Here is a 23706-nt window from a genome sequence, read left to right as displayed (position 1 = left end):
CGGGGAAGCATACTGGCGGGCTGTGGGAGAAGTTGGAACGATATGGATTTTGGCCGACATTTTGCAAATCTTTTCATCAATTAAACATTTAATCTCAATACAATTTCTGTTCCCAAACCTAGAATCTGTCATGAACGGAACGGACTAAGTTTTGTAGACTTCACCATTTGCAAAAGTTTGTAAAAATCGAGTTGTTTAGGCGTTCCGTAAAGGAAATATGCAGATGTTAACTAGAACGCGCCAATAGGATATTGCTAGCGCGTGCTTGGCTCTGCCCACCTCCTTGCTTGTTCTGCCCACTCTGACTCATTTGTTGTTATTGGAAATGACAAGTTCTGGTCTATCTTGGTTTCCTTAAAAATCTTTGGCTCCTGCAATCATTTTGAGACTGCAGCGCGGTTTGTATGGTTGATGTCCAGTTATTTCCAACCCACATTTTTTAACAAAGTCTCACTCTCTTCTTGATCTTGTATTAGGATCTAGGACAAAAAAAAAAGCCTTTGGAATCATGAGTAAAGTGCAAGGTGGGATGAAATGCGTGAAATATCTCCTTTTCGTTTTCAACTTCATATTATGGGTAAGTGTTGGTCCTACTATCGATAAATTAATATACAGTTATTCAATCATAAACAAGGTTGCATGTGTGCATAATTGATCGTGATTGCGGATGCATTTTGCAGCAAGTGAATCTCTCACGCTGGTTGAAGCCGATTCATTTATATTCTTATCTAGGTCTGGGGGGAAACTTCATTTCGTTTTAGATCTATCTCTGCAATGTTATCTGATTTTTATCAATATAACTCGTTTCTTTTTCCCACGTATGTTGTTACCAATAGTAGTCTTATTCTGACGGATGAGATAGGACTTCCTCACACATACACACAAGTACTGAACACACACTCTCTATTCTCATCCTTCTTTAACCATGATGTGGCACAATGTACCATCTGAATTTCATGTATAATGTCAACAAAATGCGTGAATTAACTATGTTAACAACTATTATATGTCTGCAAAAAGTATGTTCAAATTACATTTTCAAATCAAATCGTATTTGTCACATGCGCCGAATACAACAGGTGTAAACTTCACCGTGAAATGCTTACTTAACAAGCCCTTAACCAACAATGACGTTCAAGAAATAGAGTTGAGAAAATATTTACTAAATAAACTAAAGTAAAAAAATGTTTTTTTTATATATATATATATATATATATATATATATATATATATATATATATATATATATATATATATATATATATATATATATATATGTATGTATATATATATATACGTATATATATATATATATATATATATATATATATATATATATATATATATATATATATATATATATATATATATATGTGTGTATGTATGTGTGTGTATCAAAAAGTGACAAGAAAATTACATAACAATAATGAGGCTTTATACAGTCTCACTATGTTGCTGTAGTAGACACTGTTATTCCCTGATGTGAGTCAAACATAGCATAGGCCTATGAATTTGTTGCAGAACTGCAGTTTGTTTCTATATTTCCAACATCTATGATAATAGAGATCCTATTAAATAACTAGATGGGATATGTCATATAACCTTAGAGTTCCAGAAGGGTGTGGAAAAGGCAGCCATATTGGTCAGGGAGACATCCAAACCTGTCTAATTGGAATGAATGGCAGTAGAGACATAATCTTGATTTTTCTTATGTAGGAAAATAAAAGTAAGGCATGTGATATCAGAAATTGTGTAATATAATTATTGTCAACCTACAATAGTAAAATAGTTTCCACGGGTTTTATACCAATTTCCCGATAAATAGCCTAAAATATGTAAACAGACCATACATGTCTCCATGTTTTGTTTCATTGGCAAGCTGTGAGTGCAATTATATATTACAATATCAGTACTTGTTGCATTTACAACTTGTCTAAGTCCTATCATCAACTGATTTCAGCCAGTGTATGGCTGTGGATGGACTGCATTTTTTGAATGGAATGTTGGGATAAACTTCTTAAAATCAATCCCATATACTATGATCTCACAAAACAAAGGTTTTACATTCTCTAGTTCAGCAATATTAAAAACAGTCAAATTCTTCTCAAAGATGCCCTCTGGTGGTCAAACTCGCACTAACTAGCATTAATGGCAACAATGGCTGACACTAAAATAACATGCCATAGAATTCTGCGGCTGCCCGCAAGCTGTGCTGCAGTACGACACAACCACTGTAGTCCCAGTCGGTATTAGATAGAACGTTGCGGCCCTACCCGCCAGTGGGGAAACAACCAGTGCTTACCTAGGTTACCCCATTGGCTCACACCAAAAACATGACCTTTTTCAAACACAATTTTCTTGTTGTCTGCTTTCTTGTCAATTACAAAACTACATTCAAGTAAAGTCCAACATGTCTAAAAATAACTATCAACAGTGCCTGTTCTCAGGCGTTCTCTCTACTTAAACGTAATACGATAGGGCTTCCCTCATGCCCCTTTTCATGATGGTGCTAGCAGTTACGTGAGTGAGTGTTAGCTAGCTATCGACCGGAACATTAAGCTAGTCAAGACCATTAACACAAGCAAATGGACTATTCAGCTACAAGTAGTGAGTGGATTTACAAATGGACAATACTAAACAAGTTAAATGTCTTACTTGTGGTGAAATGTTTTCCACACTCATAGCTACGTGTGTCCTACTTGGACACCGGGTCACCACATTTCCCACTATCCCACTCTGAATAGCCTGAAGCCCCACGGCTCTTCTCGCAGGCCTTATTTCCCTATGTAGGAGCATTGTGAACCGCAGGCCCTTATTTCCCTATGTAGGAGCATTGTGAACCGCAGGCCCTTATTTCCCTATGTAGGAGCATTGTGAACCGCAGGCCCTTATTTCCCTATGTAGGAGCATTGTGAACCGCATGTCGGGATTTTTGACCTGGTTGAACAGCAGCTTTTCGGCACGTTTTGTTATTTCTGTATAACAGAAAATTAGCTATGAAGTTGTCTCTTTTACACTGGGGGTCAATGGGAATTCTTTTTTTCCCCCCTCAATTTTCATATATGAAGTTTTTAACCTGTTTTCATATTGTTTTCTAAAAGTAAACATTTTGACCAATGTGTCACATTTCTGAAACTGAAACTGAAATACAAATACATTGTTCTTGATGATATACGTAATATTATGGATATTAGAGTATCTCTATTCCCGACTTTACGATCTAGAGCTCTCTGCCCACGGTAAGACAATTGGTCGTCCCCAGAGTGGTGTCACTTCGTCAGACAGCAGCCCTTTGTGCCCAGTTATGAGACAAAAGCAGCAGTGTTGTGAGCTGAGCCAATGAGGGCAGGGTCATAGTGGCGAGGAGAAAGCCAAAGAGGGCAGGGTCATAGTGGTGAGGAGAAAGCCAATGAGGGCAGGGTCATAGTGGTGAGGAGAAAGCCAAAGAGGGCAGGGTCATAGTGGTGAGGAGAAAGCCAATGAGGGCAGGGTCATAGTGGTGAGGAGAAAGCCAATGAGGGCAGGGTCATAGTGGTGAGGAGAAAGCCAATGAGGGCAGGGTCATAGTGGTGAGGAGAAAGCCAATGAGGGCAGGGTCATAGTGGTGAGGAGAAAGCCAATGAGGGCAGGGTCATAGTGGTGAGGAGAAAGCCAATGAGGGCAGGGTCATAGTGGTGAGGAGAAAGCCAAAGAGGGCAGGGTCATAGTGGTGAGGAGAAAGCCAATGAGGGCAGGGTCATAGTGGTGAGGAGAAAGCCAATGAGGGCAGGGTCATAGTGGTGAGGAGAAAGCCAATGAGGGCAGGGTCATAGTGGTGAGGAGAAAGCCAATGAGGGCAGGGTCATAGTGGTGAGGAGAAAGCCAATGAGGGCAGGGTCATAGTGGTGAGGAGAAAGCCAAAGAGGGCAGGGTCATAGTGGTGAGGAGAAAGCCAAAGAGGGCAGGGTCATAGTGGTGAGGAGAAAGCCAATGAGGGCAGGGTCATAGTGGTGAGGAGAAAGCCAATGAGGGCAGGGTCATAGTGGTGAGGAGAAAGCCAAAGAGGGCAGGGTCATAGTGGTGAGGAGAAAGCCAAAGAGAACAGGGTGGTAGTGGACACAGCTTGAGGCTGAGACACCACGGGCTGCCCTGTCTAGGTTTTAGCTGTAGGCACAGATGTAGGATTAGTTTACCCTCTGCCTATCCCTCTGCTTATGCATCCCCATTAGGGGTTTAAAATGTAACACGGTCTTGGGGCCGTGTCTGCTTTGGCTGCCCCTCTACATGGTGCTCTGAAGGCCAAAGGCCCCAGAGGTTAAAAGCGGACTAGTTAGCATGTGCTACTTTTTTATTACAACATAATACCATTAGATTTCCACTATGTGCAGTAACGGTTGAAAACAACTGGTTATGGTGTATGTATTTTTAATGGGACACAGAGGACACACAAGGGCTGTGGTTAGTTGTGAAGTCAATTATTTTCGTACTGGCTGTTCCTTTTAATGAAAACAGCCATTTTTGACAGTTGTTTTTTTTCTGAGTACAATGTTTTATTGAAGAGTCTGCCCAAGAGCATCTGCTCAGCCTCTATGTAAGGTCAGGCACAACATGGATGGAATACCACCGTGTATCTGGTAAGGCTGTCATGGGGATCAGTGCTGTCCTGATCTGTTCTCAAGGTCAACTCGAGACCATGTTAATTAATAGACACCAGTCAGTCTGAATCTCATCTATAGTATGCAACATCATGCTCTAATAAAGGTTAAGGTCCATGATGACATAAAAAAAGGAATGTGTACCATAATGTGCAGAATGGGTTAATTGATTGTCAACGTGTTGCATTGTTAAACAGTGAATATCTGTATAACAATGTTGATGATTAATGAATACATTTATTTATTTATTTCCACTAAATGTTATACAGTGAATATTGGTGTATGTTTAAGCTTGATCTCTCCTTTTCTGCACCCCAGCTGTGTGGCTCATTTGTGTTGGCAGTGGGATTATGGCTGAGGTTTGACCCAGAGACAGTCCAGCTCCTGACTGGAGAGGAAGCCCCTGAGACCTTCTTCATAGGTGAGTCCAGTTCACAGTGAGACCAGGAGCCCAGATCAGCTGAACACCCTCCCAACTGTTCTACTGGAATTAGTTACCAGTCTCGTGTTTAGTATGGCATAACATAACCATAGCAAAATGCTAACATCTCCTCTGTTTCAAAAAAGGTTTTCAAAAAATGTCCTTACATTTCCTTGTACGGAACACAGCCCAGCTACCCACAATGTTCACGAGGGTAGGAATATGTTTGAAGTACAGTATTTAATGCGTGGCTATCTTTGTGTTTGTTGAAGCATTTCCCATCAACCTGGTCCTGTTTTAATCTCACAGGAACATACACTGAGTGTATAAAACATTAAGAACACCTTCCTGATATAAAGTTGCACCCCCTTTTGCCCTCAGAACAGCCTGTGTTCGTCGGCATGGACTCGACAAGGTGTCAAGCGTTTCACAGGGATGCTTCCCACAGTTGTCAAGTTGGCTGGATGTCCTTTGGGTGGTGGGCCATTCTTGATACACATGGGAAACTGTTGTGTAAAAAACCCAGCAGCTTTGTGATTCTTGACACACTCAAACCAGTACGCCTGGCACCTACTAACATACCCCGTTCAAAGGCACTTAAATCGTTTGTCTTGCCCATTCACCCTCTGAATGGCACACATACACTACCGTTCAAAAGTTTGGGGTCACTTAGAAATGTCCTTGTTTTTAAAGAAAATATATTTTTTGTCCATTAAAATAACATCAAATTGATCAGAAATACAGTGGAGACATAGTTAATGTTGTAAATTACTATTGTAGCTGGAAACGGCAGATTTTGTATGGAATATCTACAGAGGCCCATTATGAGCAACCATCACTCCTGTTTTCCAATGGCACGTTGTGTTAGCTAATCTAAGTTTATAATATGGAAAGGCTAATTAATCATTAGAAAACCCTTTTGCAATTACATTAGCACAGCTGAAAACTGTTTTGCTGATTAAAGAAGCAATAAAACTGTCCTTCTTTAGACTAGTTGAGTATCTGGAGCGTCAACATTTGTGGGTTCTATTACAGGCTCAAAACACCAGTCTCAACGTCAACAGTGAAGAGGCGACTCTGCAAAGAAAAAGTCGTATCTCAGACTGGCCATTAAAAGGAAAAGATTAAGATGGGCAAAAGAACACAGACACTGGACAGAGGAACTCTGCCTAGAAGGCCAGCATCCCATTTCCAGCTACAATAGTCATTTACAACATTAACAATGTCTACACTGTATTTCTGATCAATTTGATGTTATTTTAATGGACAAGAAATGTGCTTTTCTTTAAAGAAAAACAAGGACATTTCTAAGTGACCCCAAACCTTTGAATGTTGGTGTACACAATCCATGTCTCAATGTTTAAAAATCCTCCTTTAACCTGTCTTCTCCCCTTCATCTACACTGATTGAAGTGGACTTAACAAGTGACATCAGCGTTTACCTGGATTCACCTGGTCAGTCTATGTCACTCGGTGTATATGCTATGACAGGAATCTTAACTTTTTAATGGCTTATTCTATTAGAGTCAGCACTCAATTGCCTGTGGGTCATCATCCCCTTTTAGGACATAATCACAGGTTTATTCTTGCAACAACAAACATATTTCCCACATGAGCTCTTTGAAGAGAAAGTGCTTGGAGGGGCATTTTCCTGAGCGTCCAATTATATGAAGACGATAACAATAACATTCACACAATGCCTCTCAACGTTCAGTATTAAGTACACTTCAGTTCAGTGTTCCATACAATAGCATCTCTCTCAATGGGTCTCCACCATGGAAATTAGTAGAATGCAGCCTATTCTTGTTACTCCCACTTAGAGCATGACCTAAAATGGTGACTTCACTTCATCAGCTCTTCACCATGCCTTCACCCAGTTGGCTGCTGTCCTCAGGGTGCTCTGAGGCTACAGTCTCCTAGTGACCGCCACTCCCATCAGCCAGAAAGTCATGATATCATCAAACATTGCGTCATTCATTGCACATTGTGATATTGACATCTGGTGCCAACTTCTTGATTTAATCCTAGTTAAATGCAGTAAAAGAAGATCTGGATAGATGCCCAAGCTTTGGGATGATGTATGCAATGTAGCTGGTTATGATAACACTATCAAGTTAATTTAGGCTTTCAATGCAAATGTCATACCAGCGCTTTCCTGGGCATCCAAACCATGTGGCACAAAGAGAGCTTCTTACCCAACATGGTGACTTCTGAGTTTGGTAATACGCTCTTAGAAAAAAGGGTTCCAAAAGGGTTCTTCGGCTATCCCCATAGGAACACCCTTTTTGGTTCCAGGTAGAACAGAACCCTTTTGGCTTCTACCTGAAACCAAAAAGCATTCTCTTAGGGAGACAGTCGAAGAACCCTTTTAGGTTCTAGATAGCACTTTATTTTATTCTAAGAGTGTATTGGTTGTAGCCAACAATACATGCATAACCATGTGTTCTTATCCATTTCACTTCACATTTAATGTGGAGACGTTGCAACGACAACAACAAAAATCACTACGATTGATCATTCTTTTATCATATTGCCTTGGCAACACAAGACGCATATTATCTTGGGCTGCATAAGAACCATAGGAGAGAGAAAGGCCTTATTGCAGATGTCCCTACGAGACAAGACCAGACTGAACAGACAGAGATACCATAGAGGGGCAATATGCAGCATTCTCTACAGATGATTCACTTTCCATTCTGTCACTTCTGTGTCTGTCTAAGCTGAGACAAGCCTATGGGGAGCAGCCACAGTAGATTTGCACACTGAACTCTCAAAGATTTGCATTGCCCATTGCTATCCTCCACCAATACTGGGCCAACACAGAAGTGCAAATGCTTAGATATGGCAGATATCGATAAGCATGAGTGCTGTACATGTGTTGGGAAGGCCTCTCTTATCAACGTCGCTAGCTTTGTTTGTGTAAAGCAAGGCACCTGTCTTGTCTCATGGTGTTTTCCATTGCTAAGCAGGAGATAAGCTTTGAGCTCAGCCAGCCCTCTTGTTCCCAGTTTCCTCCCCCAACCACAGCGCAGCCACAGCGCAGCCACAGCGCAGCCACAGCGGACCGTTTCGCCACACCTTCTGTCTATTGTTCTTAAGCAACGAAAACAACCTTAGCGCACCACGACCCCAATGTGGTTTAATTAGGCAGCCATAGCAGTTCCTGCCTGTGTCATTGATTAAGCCCTGAACACGAAGCATGGGGACTGCCCTGGTGTACCATTACTACCCTATCACAGGGCTGGTAATAAGAGGTGTAGGAAAGCAACACAGGGCTGGAAGTTAGGAGTATGGGGGGGAACCTCAGGGCTAGTAGTGAGGGTTATGGAGGGCGGCACCACCGGGCTGGTAGTGAGGGGTGGGGGGGGCACCACAGGGCTGGTAGTAATGGGTATGGGGGGGCATCACAGGGCTGGTAGTGAGGGGTGTGGTGGGGATACCACAGGGCTGGTAGTGAGGGGTGTGAGAGGGCACCACAGGGCTGGTAGTGAAGGGTGTGGGGGTGCACCACAGGGCTGGTAGTGAGGGGTGTGAGAGGGCAACACAGGGCTGGTAGTGAAGGGTGTTGGGGGGGCACCACAGGGATGGTAGTGAGGGGTGTGGGGGGGCACCACAGGGCTGGTAGTGAGGGGTGGGGGGCACCACAGGGCTGGTAGTGAAGGGTATGGGTGCGCACCACAGGGCTGGTAGTGAGTTGTGTGGGGGGGCATCACAGGACTGGTATTGAGGTGTGTGTGTGGGGGGGGGGGGGCACCAACAGGGCGTGTTGTGAAGAGGACATCACAGTGCTGGTAGTGAGGGAGGGTGGTCATCACAGGGCTGGTAGTGAGGGGAGGTGATTATATTTCCTTGTGTTGAGAGTGGTAATGTTGCTCAAGCAGGGATGAAGCAGCTAACGACATCCACATTGCCTCTGAAAATGAGTGTTGTGTTGATGAGAGACATTGTAGAGAAATGTACTGCTGCACGTTCAGCAAAGATGTGCGTTGGATTACTTAAGCAACACCAAGATATTCAGGGTATGCAAAATATATTCAATCAACCGAGAGGCACTTTGAATAATGTACAATTAGCACTTTGAAGTGGAAAAGTACCTTGTTTTAATGACACTTTTCACAACTGTCAGGATTTTGCATCTCCTTTCAGCTCCTGTATTTTCCACATCGAACACTTCAGAATGTTAACATGTTAGCTGTATTATATACGGGATATTCCTTCACTTCAGTTTGCAGTTATCTAGATTGTGTTGCTGCATGGTTTGGTCCGTGTGCAACAATCTTTGTTAATGCTGTCACCATCTGTTGATTCACTGAACCTCCCCCCGCTCACTCTCTGTCTATCTCTCCTCAGCCGTGTACATACTGATTGGTGCAGGTGGGGGAATGACGCTGGTGGGATTCTTTGGTTGCTGTGGAGCTGTGAAGGAGTCACAGTGTCTCCTTGCTTCGGTGGGTAATTGGTGGGAGTTTTACCTTAGGCACCTGTCTCTGTTCAGTGGAATGCAATTTTATCTTAGCTCTACCCAACCATTTTGAGTCAACACAAGCCTCCCACTGGGCACAGACGTCAATGCAATGTCTATTCCACGTTGGGTCATCATAATTTCATTGAACTGATGTGAAAACAACATTGGTTCCACCAGTGTGTGCCTGGTGGGCTTATCTTATGAGTATACTGTCAGCAGGCCCTGAGTTTTTACTAACCATATGTCCTGATCTGGGAAAACTCCTGGCCATATGTACAGGATACTGTATGGTAGGCTATGCATTAAAATGAACTGGGTGGTTCGAGCCCTGAAAAGCTGATTGGCTGACAGCCGTGGTATATCAGACGGTATACCATGGGTATGACAACATTTCTTTCTACTGCTTTAGTTATGTTGGTAACCAGTTTATAACAGCAATAAGGCTTCTCAGGGGTTTGTGGTATATGGCCAATATACCACGACTAAGGGCTGTATCCAGGCACTCCGCATTGTGTTGTGCATGGTGTGGTGTGTTGTACAGCTCTTAGTCGTGGTATATTGGTGATATACCACACCCCCTCAGGCCTTATTGGCTTAATATGTCATTGCCCTCTCTGTTTTGCAGTTCTTTGCCTGCCTTCTTGTAATCGTTGGTGCAGAGGTTGCTGCAGGTGTGTTTGGATTCATGAGCAAAGACAAGGTATATCCACTCCAATCAATGTTCTGATATTAAACTTAAATGAAAGACAATTTATTGATACTACAATCTCTGACTAATTTTAATTCATCCTTAATCTATGTTTTAGATCATTGAAGATGTTCAAAAGTTCTACAGTGAATCTATTTCAGAAGGTTCTGAAAATGCCAACCGGACGGCAATAGCAGCAATTTACCACACTGTTGTGAGTTAAACTACTGTTTTCTTTATGCTCTCATTAAGTACTTATTGATCATGTCACATTGTCAATGTTGTCCATTTCTATGTTTTGATATGCTATATGTATTTGTTATATTCTGTTTTATTTCCATTTGTAGCTGAATTGCTGTGGGGACTCCGTGACTAACCCGTCTCTGTGTCTTCCTGGTGATGAAGACCTAAAGGTACAAACAACCATTCTTTGCGCTCTCCTGCTGCAGTATCATATATTCCTCTAGGTGGCAGTATAACACCATTGAAAACAACATGGTTTACCGTAGTTCCACTTCTTGTCTCCTTTACTGTCTGATAGCCATTACTTTAGGCCGGCAGTTATCTATTTTACCTCATTTCAAATTAGATTATTAATATCTAGTTTTATAGGCTAGTTATAGTACAGTAGTACCTATAGCTGTGCTTAGATCATGGGTTTCAGAGATATTGTGTGCTCTATAGAGGCTAATGAAGATACCCTAATGTTCTCTTATTAAGTGAATTAAGGTATTGTAAGTGACATTATTCTATGTGTGTTTCCAGAACTGTCTGAATGCAATAACGGACTTTTTCAATGAAAAGCTCTACATTATCGGATATGTGGGGATTGGTGTTGCAGGAGTAATGGTAAGAGTCTTACTGACACTCAGGCACAAATTACATTATGTTACATATGGTAACTCATTATATAATTATTTACAAAATATTACCAGAAATCTGCAGAAAACTGTATTACAAGCTTATAGTCGACTAATATAGTTTTTTGTTCTCTCCTCAGGTCATTGGTATGATCTTCAGTATGGTCCTCTGCTGTGCAATTCGGAACAACAGGGAGGTGATCTAGAAAGACCCAGTAGCTCCAGCCTTACCCCTCCCACCCTGCAGACTTAATACCGACTCACCAGCTCTTTATAATCACAATGCCTGAACAAGGAAGGTACATCACATCTGGGATGGAGGACAGGGGAGCCTTTTTTAACACAAACATTCAAGTCCGGGGGTCAATTTAGTGGTGCGGGTGTGATATCACACACTCAAATGTTGGCAGGGATTTCACCATCCCCTGGACAGAGGCAGTTAGACCAGAACCCCTCTCTCTCCTCTGGCATCTCGGTGACCTGAATAACTGGCCTCTTACTGCACTCCTCTCCAAGCACAACGTGGCTCAGCATCTGGCACTACTCTGAGACATCCCCCATGTTTCTCATCCTCTAACACTGCCATGTTCATGTACCGTCTTCCTCTTTGACACAGGAATGTGATGGCTGAGGAGCATTGCTGTATACAAACTCCTTTGTGTGCTGTTTTTAACGTTATTTATTCAATGTCTTGTAACCTCAGTTCAAGGGTTAATTTTGTGTACAGAGCTACTGTAGTCGTACGTTGTCTGCTTGTAAAGTTGTATTTAGGTCAGTAATCTTAACTTAACTTAAGTTTTACATAACTGTTGTTGGGACTTGCACCTACTGTATGCATCATACATTTCATTACTCACTAAATGTCTCAAATGTGTATCTTTGTATAGACAAGCCCAAGCAATCTATTCCTACCACAGCTGCATATTCTACTTTAACAAACGGTATGTTGTTTTCCTTTGCTTGGCCCATCAGCATAGTGTTGCTCTGCTACAAGCATACCCTGCACCTTGTTTTGAAAAAGAGCTGATTTCAACTTGACCAACATTCTGAAGAACTTTTGTCATTAATATTCTGTGTCAGGAAGCAGCTACATTTTATGAAGCACTGTCCTGTCATTATTTGAATGTCCAACCTGAAGTCTGGATGTTCAAGCCTTTTTGCATTGTCCTGGGCGAGGCCTCAGAGAACACGTGTGAACTGTTCCAGTGAGTTAGTGTATATTTTTGAATGAATCTAGTGGGTGTTAATATTGTTTGCACACAGTTGGCCCACACTGTTGTAGATCCAGGTTATGTATGCTAATAATGTCAAACAAAAAAGACATTGAATGCTTTTATTTTATCAGCATGTCCATTTGGTCAAATGAGATGTTTTTATCCTATTTAAATGTTCATGGATCTCCCGTGAGAAAGCTAAAAGAAATTAGACTAATTAACCTAGTTAATAGCAGAAAGCTATTAGCTGTATTTGACAAACATTAGGGATGTGGGGTTCAGTTGATTGTTCACCCATCCGCAACCGCCTGACTATATGTGATAATGGTCGAATCTGATGCCCGACCCCAACCAGCAAATATAGAAAATGCACTGTACAGTTCCCATTTTTGTCTTGAACATGTATTTATTGACAAATGAAGTTTTAACATACAGGTGACCCCAAAGCTTAGGTTTACGCACTAATGCCAGATAAAAAATAATGAAAAACCGGTAACACTACCGGACACCCAGCATCATAACACATTATGAAACGGTCATAATAACCATGTCATAATGTCATAACAGCTGACATAACTTGTCATGACACATCTATTTGAACCTGTTGTGACATATATTGTGTTATTTTATGGCTGGTTATGACACCTACATAAGAGTGTCAAAACCTACCACACAACGCAAAACATTCCATTACACCATAGCCTACTCTTCAACAGCATGTTTATGTTATATAACATTTTCTGAAATTGACCATATTAAAATATTGTTGTAATTGGGCACACATTGCTGTCAGACTTGCACCTACCCCAATGCTCTCTTTCTGATGACAGGGATGAACGCAGGAACAGATTTCAGGAGCAGGACAAGACACCCTCTTTTTGACTGATGACTGACATAAGGGCATGCACATGACAGGCCTATCTGGTTTATATGATTATGATGGTCATAATGCTTCTTGAGTGTCATTAAGTATATTTTTTACAAGTTAGTTAAAATGTGATGAAAAAAAACATGACTGTAAATAATTCATCACAACAACAAAGGACTTAAAGAAACAAACTTTCAAACGAAAGGAAACTTCTTGGCAGGGAAAAAAACATTTGAATAAATATGGGTTTTGACACTTATGTAGGTGTCATAACCAGCCATAAAATAACACATATGTCACAACAGGTGTTATGACCATATTAGGTCAGCTGTTATGACATAAACTACATGACCAAAACCAAAAGTATGTGGACACCTGCTCGTCGAACATCTCATTCCAAAATCATGGGCATTAATATGGAGTTGGTACCCCCTTTGCTGCTATAACAGCCGCCACTCTTCTGGGAAGGCTTTATACTAGATGTTGGAACATTGCTGCAGGGACTTGCTTCCATTAACAAGAGCATTAATGTGGTCGGGCACTGATGTAGGGAGATTAGGTATGGCTTGCAGTCGGCGTTCCAATTCATCCCAATGGTGTTCGATGGGGTTGAGGTCAGGGCTCTGTGCAAGCCAGTCAAGTTCTTCCACACCGATCTCGACAAACCACTTCTGTATGGATCTTGCGTTGTGCACGGGGTCTTGTCATGCTGAAACAGGAAAGGGCCTTCCCCAAAATGTTGCCACAAAGTTGGAAGCAGAGAATCGTCTAGAATGTAATTGTATGCTGTAGCATTAAGATTTCCCTTCACTGGAACTAAGGGGACAAGCCCGATCTATGAAAAACAGCCCCAGACCATTATTCCTCCTACACCAAACTTTACAGTTGGCACTGCATTGGGGCAGGTAGCATTCTCCTGGCATTCGCCAAACCCAGATTAGACCGTCGATTTCCAGATGGTGTAGTGACTCATCAATCCAGAGAACGGGTTTCCACTGCTCCAGAGTCCAATGGTGGCGAGCTTACACCACTCCAGCTGACGCTTGGCATTGAGCATGGGAATCTTAGGCATGTGTGCGGCTGCTCGGCCATGGAAACAAATTTCATGAAGCTCCCAACGAACAGTTCTTGTGCTGACGTTGCTCCGGAGGTAGTTTGGAACTTGGTAGCGAGTGTTGCAACTGAGGACAGATACATTTTTGCGCTTCAGCCCTCCGCGGTCCTGTTCTGTGCGCTTGTGTGGCATACCACTTCACGGCTGAGCCGTTGTTGCTCCTAGGCATTTCCACTTCACACTAACAGCACTTACAGTTGACCGGTGCAGCTCTAGCAGGGCAGACATTTGACCAACTGACTTGTTGGAAAGGAGGCATCCTATGACGGTGCCACGTTGAAAGTCACTGAGCTCTTCAGTGAGGCCATTCTACTGCCAATGTTTGTCTATGGAGATTGCATGGCTGTGTGCTCGATTTTATACACCGGTCAGCAACAGCTGTGGCCAAAATAGCCAAATCCACTAATTTGAAGGGGTGTCCACATACTTTTGTGCATATGTATGTGTATTATGACATGGTTATGATAGTGTCATAATGTTATGGCGCTGCATGTTAAGTCAAGTGCGTTAAACCTCAATGTAAACTAGATTAACTGCACAAGAAGTATACATGTATGGATTTTTTTTTAAATACATTGTTCTCTTTATTCAACCCACCCTTCATCCACACATTGCATGAACCTAAACCTGCCTGTCCCGTGGATATAACAGTCAGGACTGCAGGTTGTGTCAACCTGGGCATCACTTAAATACATACAAATCAAAATTAGACATACAACATAAAGTGATGTAACAGTAATTTCCTTTGTTAGATGACCTGGTGCAGATAGCGTCGGTGATGCTATTTGGCAGGATCAGTCAGTCTGAGAAAAATGCCAATCCACTCAGCTAAGGCAAATACAAAACCATGTGCATTACATTTAGGGGCATGTCATTAATAAAATAAAATAATTGAACTTTTGTCTATAGCCCTGAAGTAACAGACCACTTCACAACCTTACTGTATATGTATGTATAAATATGCATAATATAAATGATTCAAGTATTTAAAATGTAAAAAATAAACTAAGATGCGAGTGTCTGTGGCAGCGAACCATGAGGTGTAGCTGTGGAATAACCCCTAGGTGCTTGGTCCCTCTGTCTCAAACTAAACCTCAGTGAAATGCAAGTTGAAGAGGTTTCTTTTGAAAAAAAACGTTAAAAAGCTAATTCTAACGTGTTTCTTTAGCCTTCTCAAATCGACCACAGTTAAATTAACAATTCAAATGTGTCAATCAGATTGATAGCTTGAAATCACATGACTGCAAAAACATGACAGAGGCTATGAAATACCTTCACAAATGGAGGCTGAGGGGAGGACGGCTCATAATGTCTGGAATGGAACAAATGGAATTAAACACATGGAAACCAAGTGTGTATTTGACACCACTCCAGCCATTACCACGAGCCCGTCCTCCCCAATTAAGGTGCCACCAACCTCCTGTGACCTATACAAATCTTTACACCACACTATGGCATTCAACCAACAGCACAAAAGTGGAATAAATTATCAAATATTTTTTACATAAACAATGGATAAAGAAAACAAAAAACAATGAAAAAAACTTTCAGTTGTTGTTTGTGTTGAAATGGCCCCTCACAGAGGGAGAGGAACCAGGGAGACTCCCCAGCCAGTGCCACTGCTGCACTTCATGGTCCGCAGTTCAGCAAACTGACACCTTCAAGTGCAATCGTTGTTCACAGCCCATTAAATAAGCCAGGAAAATATTTGGAGGAAGTGCAGTATAGCTGTTAGACCATACAGGAAGTCAAGTACTATAGAATGTTTTTTTTATTTTCTCTTTTCTAGGATCCAAAGCTCTGACAGACACCTCAGTCTTACGTAGTTTATTTTTTCTGTACCAAATACTGATGGAATATAGCTGCCAGTATTTTTAGTCCCATGCACAGCCAGGTAAAGCTGGTCTTGTCTCATGCAGACAAGTAGTTGAAAGGTGACTGGTCCAAGATGAACTCTCCGATGCCAATAAAGTACATGACCTGTGCAATGCCGAAGAGAGGAGCGATGACCAGCGCCCTGCATCCTGCTCCCTTCAGAAAGGCAAAGGGACCCTCCTTACGCATGATCTTACTGCAGGGAGAGAAAGGAAATAAAACACTGCTTGAATTTCAGGAATGTGGGTAAATACATTTTTAGAGCACACTGGTTGTAAAGTTGCAACGAGTTCAAAGTCAGGGAATAGAATGATTAAAGAGTGACTCTCTACCTGACGCAGTCAACCACACCGTTGTAGCTCTCCTCGTTGGCCCCTTTGCTCAGAGACTGCAATCTCGTTTTTACAACTGAAAGAAAGAGCGGAAACTTGTTAGACCAGAAAAAAAAGAAGAAAAAAAAAAAATACCCATCCGCTAGCTTAATAGAAGTGGGTCACAAATGGAGAGATTCCAGACTCACCATCACAAGGATTGACTGCCACAGCTGCAGTGGAGCCAGCCAGACAGCCAGACAAGAAAGCCCAGTAGAAGGGTGCGGATTCATCTCGAGATGGCTGGCCCAGCCGGTTAAGGTGGGCAAACAGTGGGAAGTAGACCATGGAGAAGGGAACATCTCTGAAAGACAATAAGTATTTTACTGGTTTGTAAATCTGTTTTCTAAAGCTATTTCAATTTTTCTTTGACTTAGCCCTTACCTCATGAGGGTGGCCCCGAGGCCTTTGTAGAGGCCCTGGATGCCTTGTGTGTGCAGAAGGTCCCGGGCAATCTGGGTAGCAGACACTGCCCTGGCTGCAGGACTGGGCCCCACGTTGTAGGACCTGCTCAGCACTGTGTTAGTGGCAGCCAGCTTAGTAGGAGACATCATGGCTGGCATTCTCTGCTGAGCCGCTGGGAGGAACAAAAAGACATGAATATACTTGCACAAAATATATTTACCGCTGTTGGAATCACATTTAACATAACTACCATCAATCAATACGGTGTACTTGCTTACCTAGCCTCCCTGCGTCCTGAAGTTGAATCTTAAGCATTTCCATAGGAGTCGTAATGACAACTTGGCATATGCCTGCACCACAACCTGCCAACATCTCCTTAAACACCGTCAAGCCTTTCCTGCAACAAGGAGTCAGAGGTTAGAAAGCATCCACGGGATAGGATTGGTCTCTTCAATGACTAGTTGGACACTTCATTATATATCTATTAACTACACTGTACTCTTAAATCTACCGTCTTCACTGTCCAAAATGCAAACTGTAATTTACCCATTTTTGCTAAGATGCTGGCGGAAGAAGTCATTTGCAGCTAGTTTGATGGCCTTCTCAGGAGTGACCAAGGTCAGATTCACAGCAGCACCTGAAGACAAAACAATTGAACATTAGTCAAACCTTAAAAATCATACATCAAAATGTGTTTACAAGGAAATGTTACAAATAAAAACATTCCCCGCCACCATCGATCCATTTAAGTATGCAATGCCATTGACTGTACAGTAATAGCTTTCAAACTAATACACACGTTTCTAAATTAAATAGACAAGAAGCACACAGGATGGCTGCTCTGGCATGATCATGGAGGGGGATTATTTCAATGGATAAGTCAACCTAATGAGTTACATTAAAACATGAGAAACATGATGAGAAGCAAGCAGAACAGGAATGCGAACAGAGATCAGACAACACTAGAGAAGGGGATGCAAAGAAGACAGTAAGTTCCCGGAGAAAATGAAAAAAGCTTAGGCTAATCTACCGGAAGACCAACTTCTCTTTAGAAAAGAAATGTGGGAAGAAGACTTTACATAAAGACATAGGCTAGCCTACATGCCAGTGGGAAATGGATAGACGAGAATGAAAGTCACCTTAGCCGCCATTACTACGACATACATTTTCACAAGAGCATTGTTTGGCAATGGTCACAAGTGTTGGTGAAAAGTCAGTAAGCGAAAGGAGTCGAAAGCAGAAAGAACAGGTTCACTGATATGAACACATGAAGGAGCAAAATTTTGAACAAATGGGAAATGGTTGCCTCGTTGAAATAAAGTATTATTGTAAGAACCATTAAATGATTTGCCTTCAGTGTGGCTGTGCCATATCGGCTAGCCGTTCAATTTCCCAGGGGGACCCAGGTCTGTAACATGGAGAAAACAGATGCAAAAAAAAAAAAAAATAGCATTCCTCACACAAATGGAGTCCCATAAAATTAACTCCAACTGCCTGTCCACAAAAGACACTAGGCTATCTATGTACATGATGTTGCCCAACACAAATGTGTTTCATACAGTATGTAGTTTTAGTACTGCTAAAGTAATGCATTTCACTGTGAACATTGCATCAATCATGTCATCAATTGAAAATTAGACCGTTCGCTTTTAAAAGGTTTGGAGAATATTCTACCATTTGTCATTCATTCAAATCTAAATAAATGAGTAGAAAGAAACAAGCCAATTTCTAATGATGCATTTAAACATTACTACATAAGTACAATGCAGTGACAATTAATCAACTTTTGAGATCACATCAGAATATAATTACGGATATCAATCATGAGAAACTACTGCATTGATTGTGATTGAACAGCAACTTGACTGCTTTCACTTTAAGCAAATAATTAAATCCAGATCAGTTATAGCTTAAAATAATTTTCTTACAAATTGGTCACAATTTCACTAATAACCCCCTTGTTGACTAAATATAGAACCCGTACTATAAAACTAGGACAAAACATGTAATGACTTACCTCTATACATGCCAAAGTATCCTTCTGATCGAACAGTCTTAACGAGGCAGTCCAGCCTAAGAGAGAAAACACAACATGTCAGAATGAGGGAAATTTATCACAACGTCTTCTTCCTTCGGGCTCACGAGGGAGCAGATCCACCTACTCGTTCGTGTAGGTGGGGCTGTGACGGTAATGGAATTTTTGGTGAAGGTTATTTGTCAGGCAAAGGACTACAGTCACCGTTTAGAACTGTTACAATAGCAACAAAAGTCTCATCACGTTGTAAAGAGTCCATGTTATGGCGGAAGCGGACTCGACCACAAGTGTCAATCTTTTTTAATGCCTAGACGTCCCGCCTTCAGTCAGATGTCTGTTCCACAAAATTCTAGAACTGCCTAGTTTTGCCTCCCCTCGTCTCTGCTTATATAAGCTGTTTGATGTAAACCAGGCTTATATCCATTTGCTGCTATCAGGTAAATTGTCAACTATTTTTCATGATGGACAATCCATAATCGGTAGTTACACAATTATACAATAACTGCACCAGGCCTATCTATAGATAAAACAGACAGTCAGAACTAAGTAACATCAATGGGTTTAGGGTGGAGATGCCAACTAAATGGGTGCACAGAGCAAAGGGAAATTTCCACTCCCCTCACACATTCCTCAGGATTACTCAACAGGAAGAATGAGCCAATGACGGCAGTCGGTCGTCACAGACATGGGACCCAAAGCCGGGCACAAGTATATGCTCTCACGACAGCAGCCGCACATCAAGATATCCCATCCTATATTAGTGTAATTCCATGTCCTTTGTGGTGTTTTTAAAAACGGTCAAATGAATGTAACTATCAAGATTTAGCTATGCAGAACCAGAACAAATAGCAGACCAAACTATCCCTCTCAGCACTGCCTGGACTGCGCAAAAATGCAAATGCTTTCCGTTTGAGTTATATTAGGTTTTATTTTCATCAGCCACACAGCATGACATGAAAAGGGAGGACAGACTCACATGTTCTTGTAGATCTGATGACCTTGCCTCTGGTTCTGTAACCTGGTCTTTACAAGGTCGATGGGAAACACACAGGTGACCCCAACAATGCCAGCAATACCACCATTGATCAGTTTAGCGGGAAGGCTGGAAAAAATAAAACCGTTTGAGATTAGGTTCAGATTGGCATTACACACACACACCTTCAAGGCACTTGAAATAGATAAAACATAAAGGAAGGATACATTTATGAAAACATTTTCCTGGGTTACTAACACTGAAAAAAAACTAAGCAACTCTCTAGATATTACATATATTGAGTAAAAAAGTGAAAGACGCTCAAGACAGATGAGAGAAAGCCACAGTTACAGTACCTGATCTGCTGCTGGTGAGCCATGGTAACTTTCAGATAGGTAACAGATGTAGAACGGAACCGTGATATCTTAGCTAGTCGTAAGTCGATCGTAGTGGTCAGTAGATCAAGTGCTGATGAGCTGCTGCTAGAGTTCTGGAGAGGAAGAGCCAGGGAGATTATTTATATATAGACAAGCCTGTCAGAGTCCTGAGCGCGAGTACACACACGCAAAATTAAACCTAATACACACAAAGCCTATCCCACACACAAACAGCAACATGCCCCTTGGATAATCTCCACCCACTCACACCTCAAAGGATCACGAGGGTTTACAACCTGCCTCTTACTGGAAGTGAAAAGTGAATCTCAATACACGCTCAGTAACAGGAAGTCTATATTTGGGCATCAGTTTGCATGACCCTGAGGCATCAACTCCAGTATCTTTGGCACAGTTGCTAGGGTAAAAGACATTCCAGGTCAGGACGTGAACAAGATTCAACTTGAGTCTAACTTGTAACTTTACTACACCCCAAACCAGTTTAATAATGAACTTTAGTTAGCTATTTCGCTTTCATTTAAAGCTAGAATCCTTATTTGCTACATTAATTTTCAGACACACATACACTATATTCACTACACAATATATATTCACACACACATCGCCATTGGTTGTTGAAGAATATTACTTATGAGCTTAGTTCAATTGTCATACCCCATCAGAATCCAAAATATAAGCTTGTTTTACTCTAATGTTTGCAAAGAACTTAAATATTAAGCAACGCTGCACAGTATAGCCTCAAAACATGGTTTAAACTATAGCGTATGGTGAATCATTGCACCACATACTAGATCATTTAGTAGAGCATGGACCTTGCAAAGCCAGGGTTGTGGGTTTGATTCCCACGGGGGACCATTAAGAACAAGTATAAAAATGAATGCACTCACTACTGTAAATAGCTCTGGATAAGAGTGTCCGCTAAATGCATAAAATGTCAAATTAGTGGTTAGCTTTAGTTAGCTACATTTTTGCCGGCCCCATCCATTAACTTAACTAACTAGCTACTATTATATTATAATTTTCCCTACGTAATCTTATTCAATAATAGCAAGAATATGTTTCATTACGATTGCGCCTTATTTACTTAGCTAATTAAGTTACGAAATCTAGCTAAATTAGTTAGCTGTTATTTATGCGGAAATGGCGTTTGCCAACGTTAGTTAATTCAGTATCTTCCGTAGATATATAACGTTGCTGTAAAATTATTAATCAAGTTTCTCTATGTATAAACATAATAATAATAATACTTAAAATTCGAATAGGTTGTTTAATTGCACTCAGAGCAAGCTAGTGTTAACTTGCTACCTAACTTTAACTAGCTAGCCGCGGCAGTTCCTCTTTCAATAATGCATTATAAGAAATTGAGCAACGATGACATAGAAAGTGTCAATCCAGTGATACATTAGCCAATAGTTATATTTGATAACGCGAAAGACACTCACCTGAAATTGAGATGAGATATGTCGTTCTAGTACGTAAAAGTATCGTCTGTCTTGTCGTTAGTTGTGAAACTTGCTGAATGACATACTGGAAAATTCCATTACTTGATTAAATATGAAGGCGGGGCCAACTAGTCGCAACGAGAGTTCAAATTTATCCAATCGTCGTTTTCAAATGTACATATTGACGGTTCATTTGTCCTTTTATTTCGTTAGTTGTAAATACAACCAATGTTTATTTATTTTCCCTTTTGTACTTTAACTATTTGCACATCCTTACAACACTTTATATCGACCTAATATGACATTTGAAATGTCTTTATTTTTCAGAAACTTTTGTGAGTGTAATGTTTACTGTACATTTGTTATTGTTTATTTCACTTTTGTTCATGAACTATTTCACGTGCTTTGGCCCATGCCAATAAATCCCCGTATTAAATTGAAATTGTAAGAAGTGGCTGGGATTAAAGGCTGAAGTTGTCCCTCGGTGCTGATCTAAGGTCAGTTTGGAATTTTCGTGAAGATTTGGGGATGGTAACATCAACAAGATTATTCATCCAAGATCAGTTCCTACTTACATCTTCCCAGAGCCAGAGAGTAGATGCACAGAGGGTTAGTTAAAAGTATCTTTGGTATAGGCAGTGGTTAAAAAAGTACCAAAGTGTCATACTTGCATAAATGTAAAGATAACTTAAAAGGACTCAAGTAAAAGTGAAAGTCACCCAGATAGAAAACTACTTGAGTACAAAATGTTTTTGGTTTCATATATACTTAAGTATTAAAAGTAAATGTAATTGCTAAAATATACTTAAGTATCAAAAGTAAATGTATGAATTATTTCAAATTAAGCAAACCAGAAGGTACCATTTTCTTGTTTTTTTTAAATTCAGCGATAACCAGAGGCCCACTCCAACACTCAGACATAATTTACAAATGAAGTATGTATGTTTTGTGAGTCTGTGAGGCAGTAGGGATGACCAGGGATATTCTCTTGATAAATTGACCATTTTCCTGTCATGCTAAGCTTTCAAAACAGAACGAATACTTTTTGGTGTCCGGGAAAATGTATGGAGTAAAAACGACATTATTTTCTTGATGAATGTAGAGGAGTAAAAGTAAAAAATACTGAGCATTTTTACTTAAGTACTTTACACCACTGGGTAGAGACCTATGATTGGACATTGCACAGACTTTCTCCACATAAGATAGGACTAATAAAACGTTAAACTTAGTGTGTTATTGGTATAGTAGTGTTCTTAATATAGATGTAACAGTATAGACTTTAGGCCCGTCCCCTCGCCCCGACCTGGGCGCGAACCAGGGACACTCTGCACACGTCAACAGTCACCCTCGAAGCATCGTTACCCATCGCTCCACAAAAGCCACAGCCCTTGCAGAGCAAGGGGAACCACTACTTCAAGGTCCCAGAGCAAGTGATGTCACCGATTGAAACGCCATTAGCGCGCACCCCCGCTAATTAGCTAGCCATTTCACATCGGCTACATAGACAAAGGCCAAATCCTACATGGCATGAGGAGTCAAATATATCAGATGGGTAGGATCACAGAGATCCTTATCTTATTCATTACTATGGGTAGACTCTTCAACTGCTTTTTAATAGGCCTACACATTAACTAGGACAGGTTCATTGAAATTGAACTGCACTGCATGTAGGGATTTTTTTACAAAAGCATGAAAGGGGGATTATATAAAATGGTTTACATTAAGCTATCCAAAATAATGCTAACCATAACTGAGTGAATGAGAGTGAATGAGACTTGAATTTTCTGAATGTCCTTGTGCCAAATAAAACAATTACAGAGAGTTGGATGTTTGCAGTGCTATAATCCCTAACATAATGTCAATGTATAATTCTTAACATGGGAAAGCAAACACAGACAATAATGCTTAACTGTTCATGAATTTATATTCCAATCATTAGCCACCACA

General features: G+C 41.0%; 2 protein-coding genes across 7 annotated transcripts; one reads left to right on the top strand and one right to left on the bottom strand.

Moving 5' to 3' along the window:
* The first annotated feature begins 6 nt into the window (after positions 1-6).
* Positions 7-15154, top strand: LOC110494702 (CD9 antigen). Its single transcript, XM_021569995.3, has 8 exons — positions 7-577; positions 4953-5055; positions 9405-9502; positions 10145-10219; positions 10326-10421; positions 10555-10620; positions 10973-11056; positions 11208-15154. The coding sequence occupies exons 1-8, from the start codon at positions 509-511 to the stop codon at positions 11271-11273; spliced, it is 657 nt and encodes a 218-aa protein (XP_021425670.1). The 5' UTR covers positions 7-508; the 3' UTR covers positions 11274-15154.
* Positions 14823-21893, bottom strand: slc25a55a (solute carrier family 25 member 55a). 6 transcript variants are annotated; one of them, XM_090206318.1, is made up of 11 exons: positions 21760-21889; positions 20279-20412; positions 19926-20051; positions 18932-18987; positions 18266-18322; positions 17461-17551; positions 17193-17311; positions 16894-17086; positions 16659-16813; positions 16471-16546; positions 14823-16334 (listed from the first exon to the last, which is right to left on the bottom strand). In XM_090206318.1, exons 7-11 carry the CDS (start codon positions 17284-17286, stop codon positions 16175-16177), a joined length of 678 nt encoding a protein of 225 aa, XP_090062444.1. In that variant the 5' UTR covers positions 17287-17311; positions 17461-17551; positions 18266-18322; positions 18932-18987; positions 19926-20051; positions 20279-20412; positions 21760-21889; the 3' UTR covers positions 14823-16174. The 6 variants fall into 6 exon arrangements, with proteins under 6 accessions (XP_090062444.1, XP_090062447.1, XP_021425669.1 ...); XM_090206321.1 differs by having other exon boundaries at positions 18251-18322; positions 21760-21871; XM_021569994.3 differs by lacking the exon at positions 18266-18322 and having other exon boundaries at positions 21760-21893.
* Positions 21894-23706: the final 1813 nt, after the last annotated feature.

Source organism: Oncorhynchus mykiss, chromosome 17, assembly GCF_057628025.1.
Source record: "Oncorhynchus mykiss isolate SJ-2025 chromosome 17, ASM5762802v1, whole genome shotgun sequence".
NCBI classification, from domain to species: Eukaryota; Metazoa; Chordata; class Actinopteri; order Salmoniformes; family Salmonidae; genus Oncorhynchus; species Oncorhynchus mykiss.
This window is presented reverse-complemented; position numbering and strand designations above follow the sequence as displayed.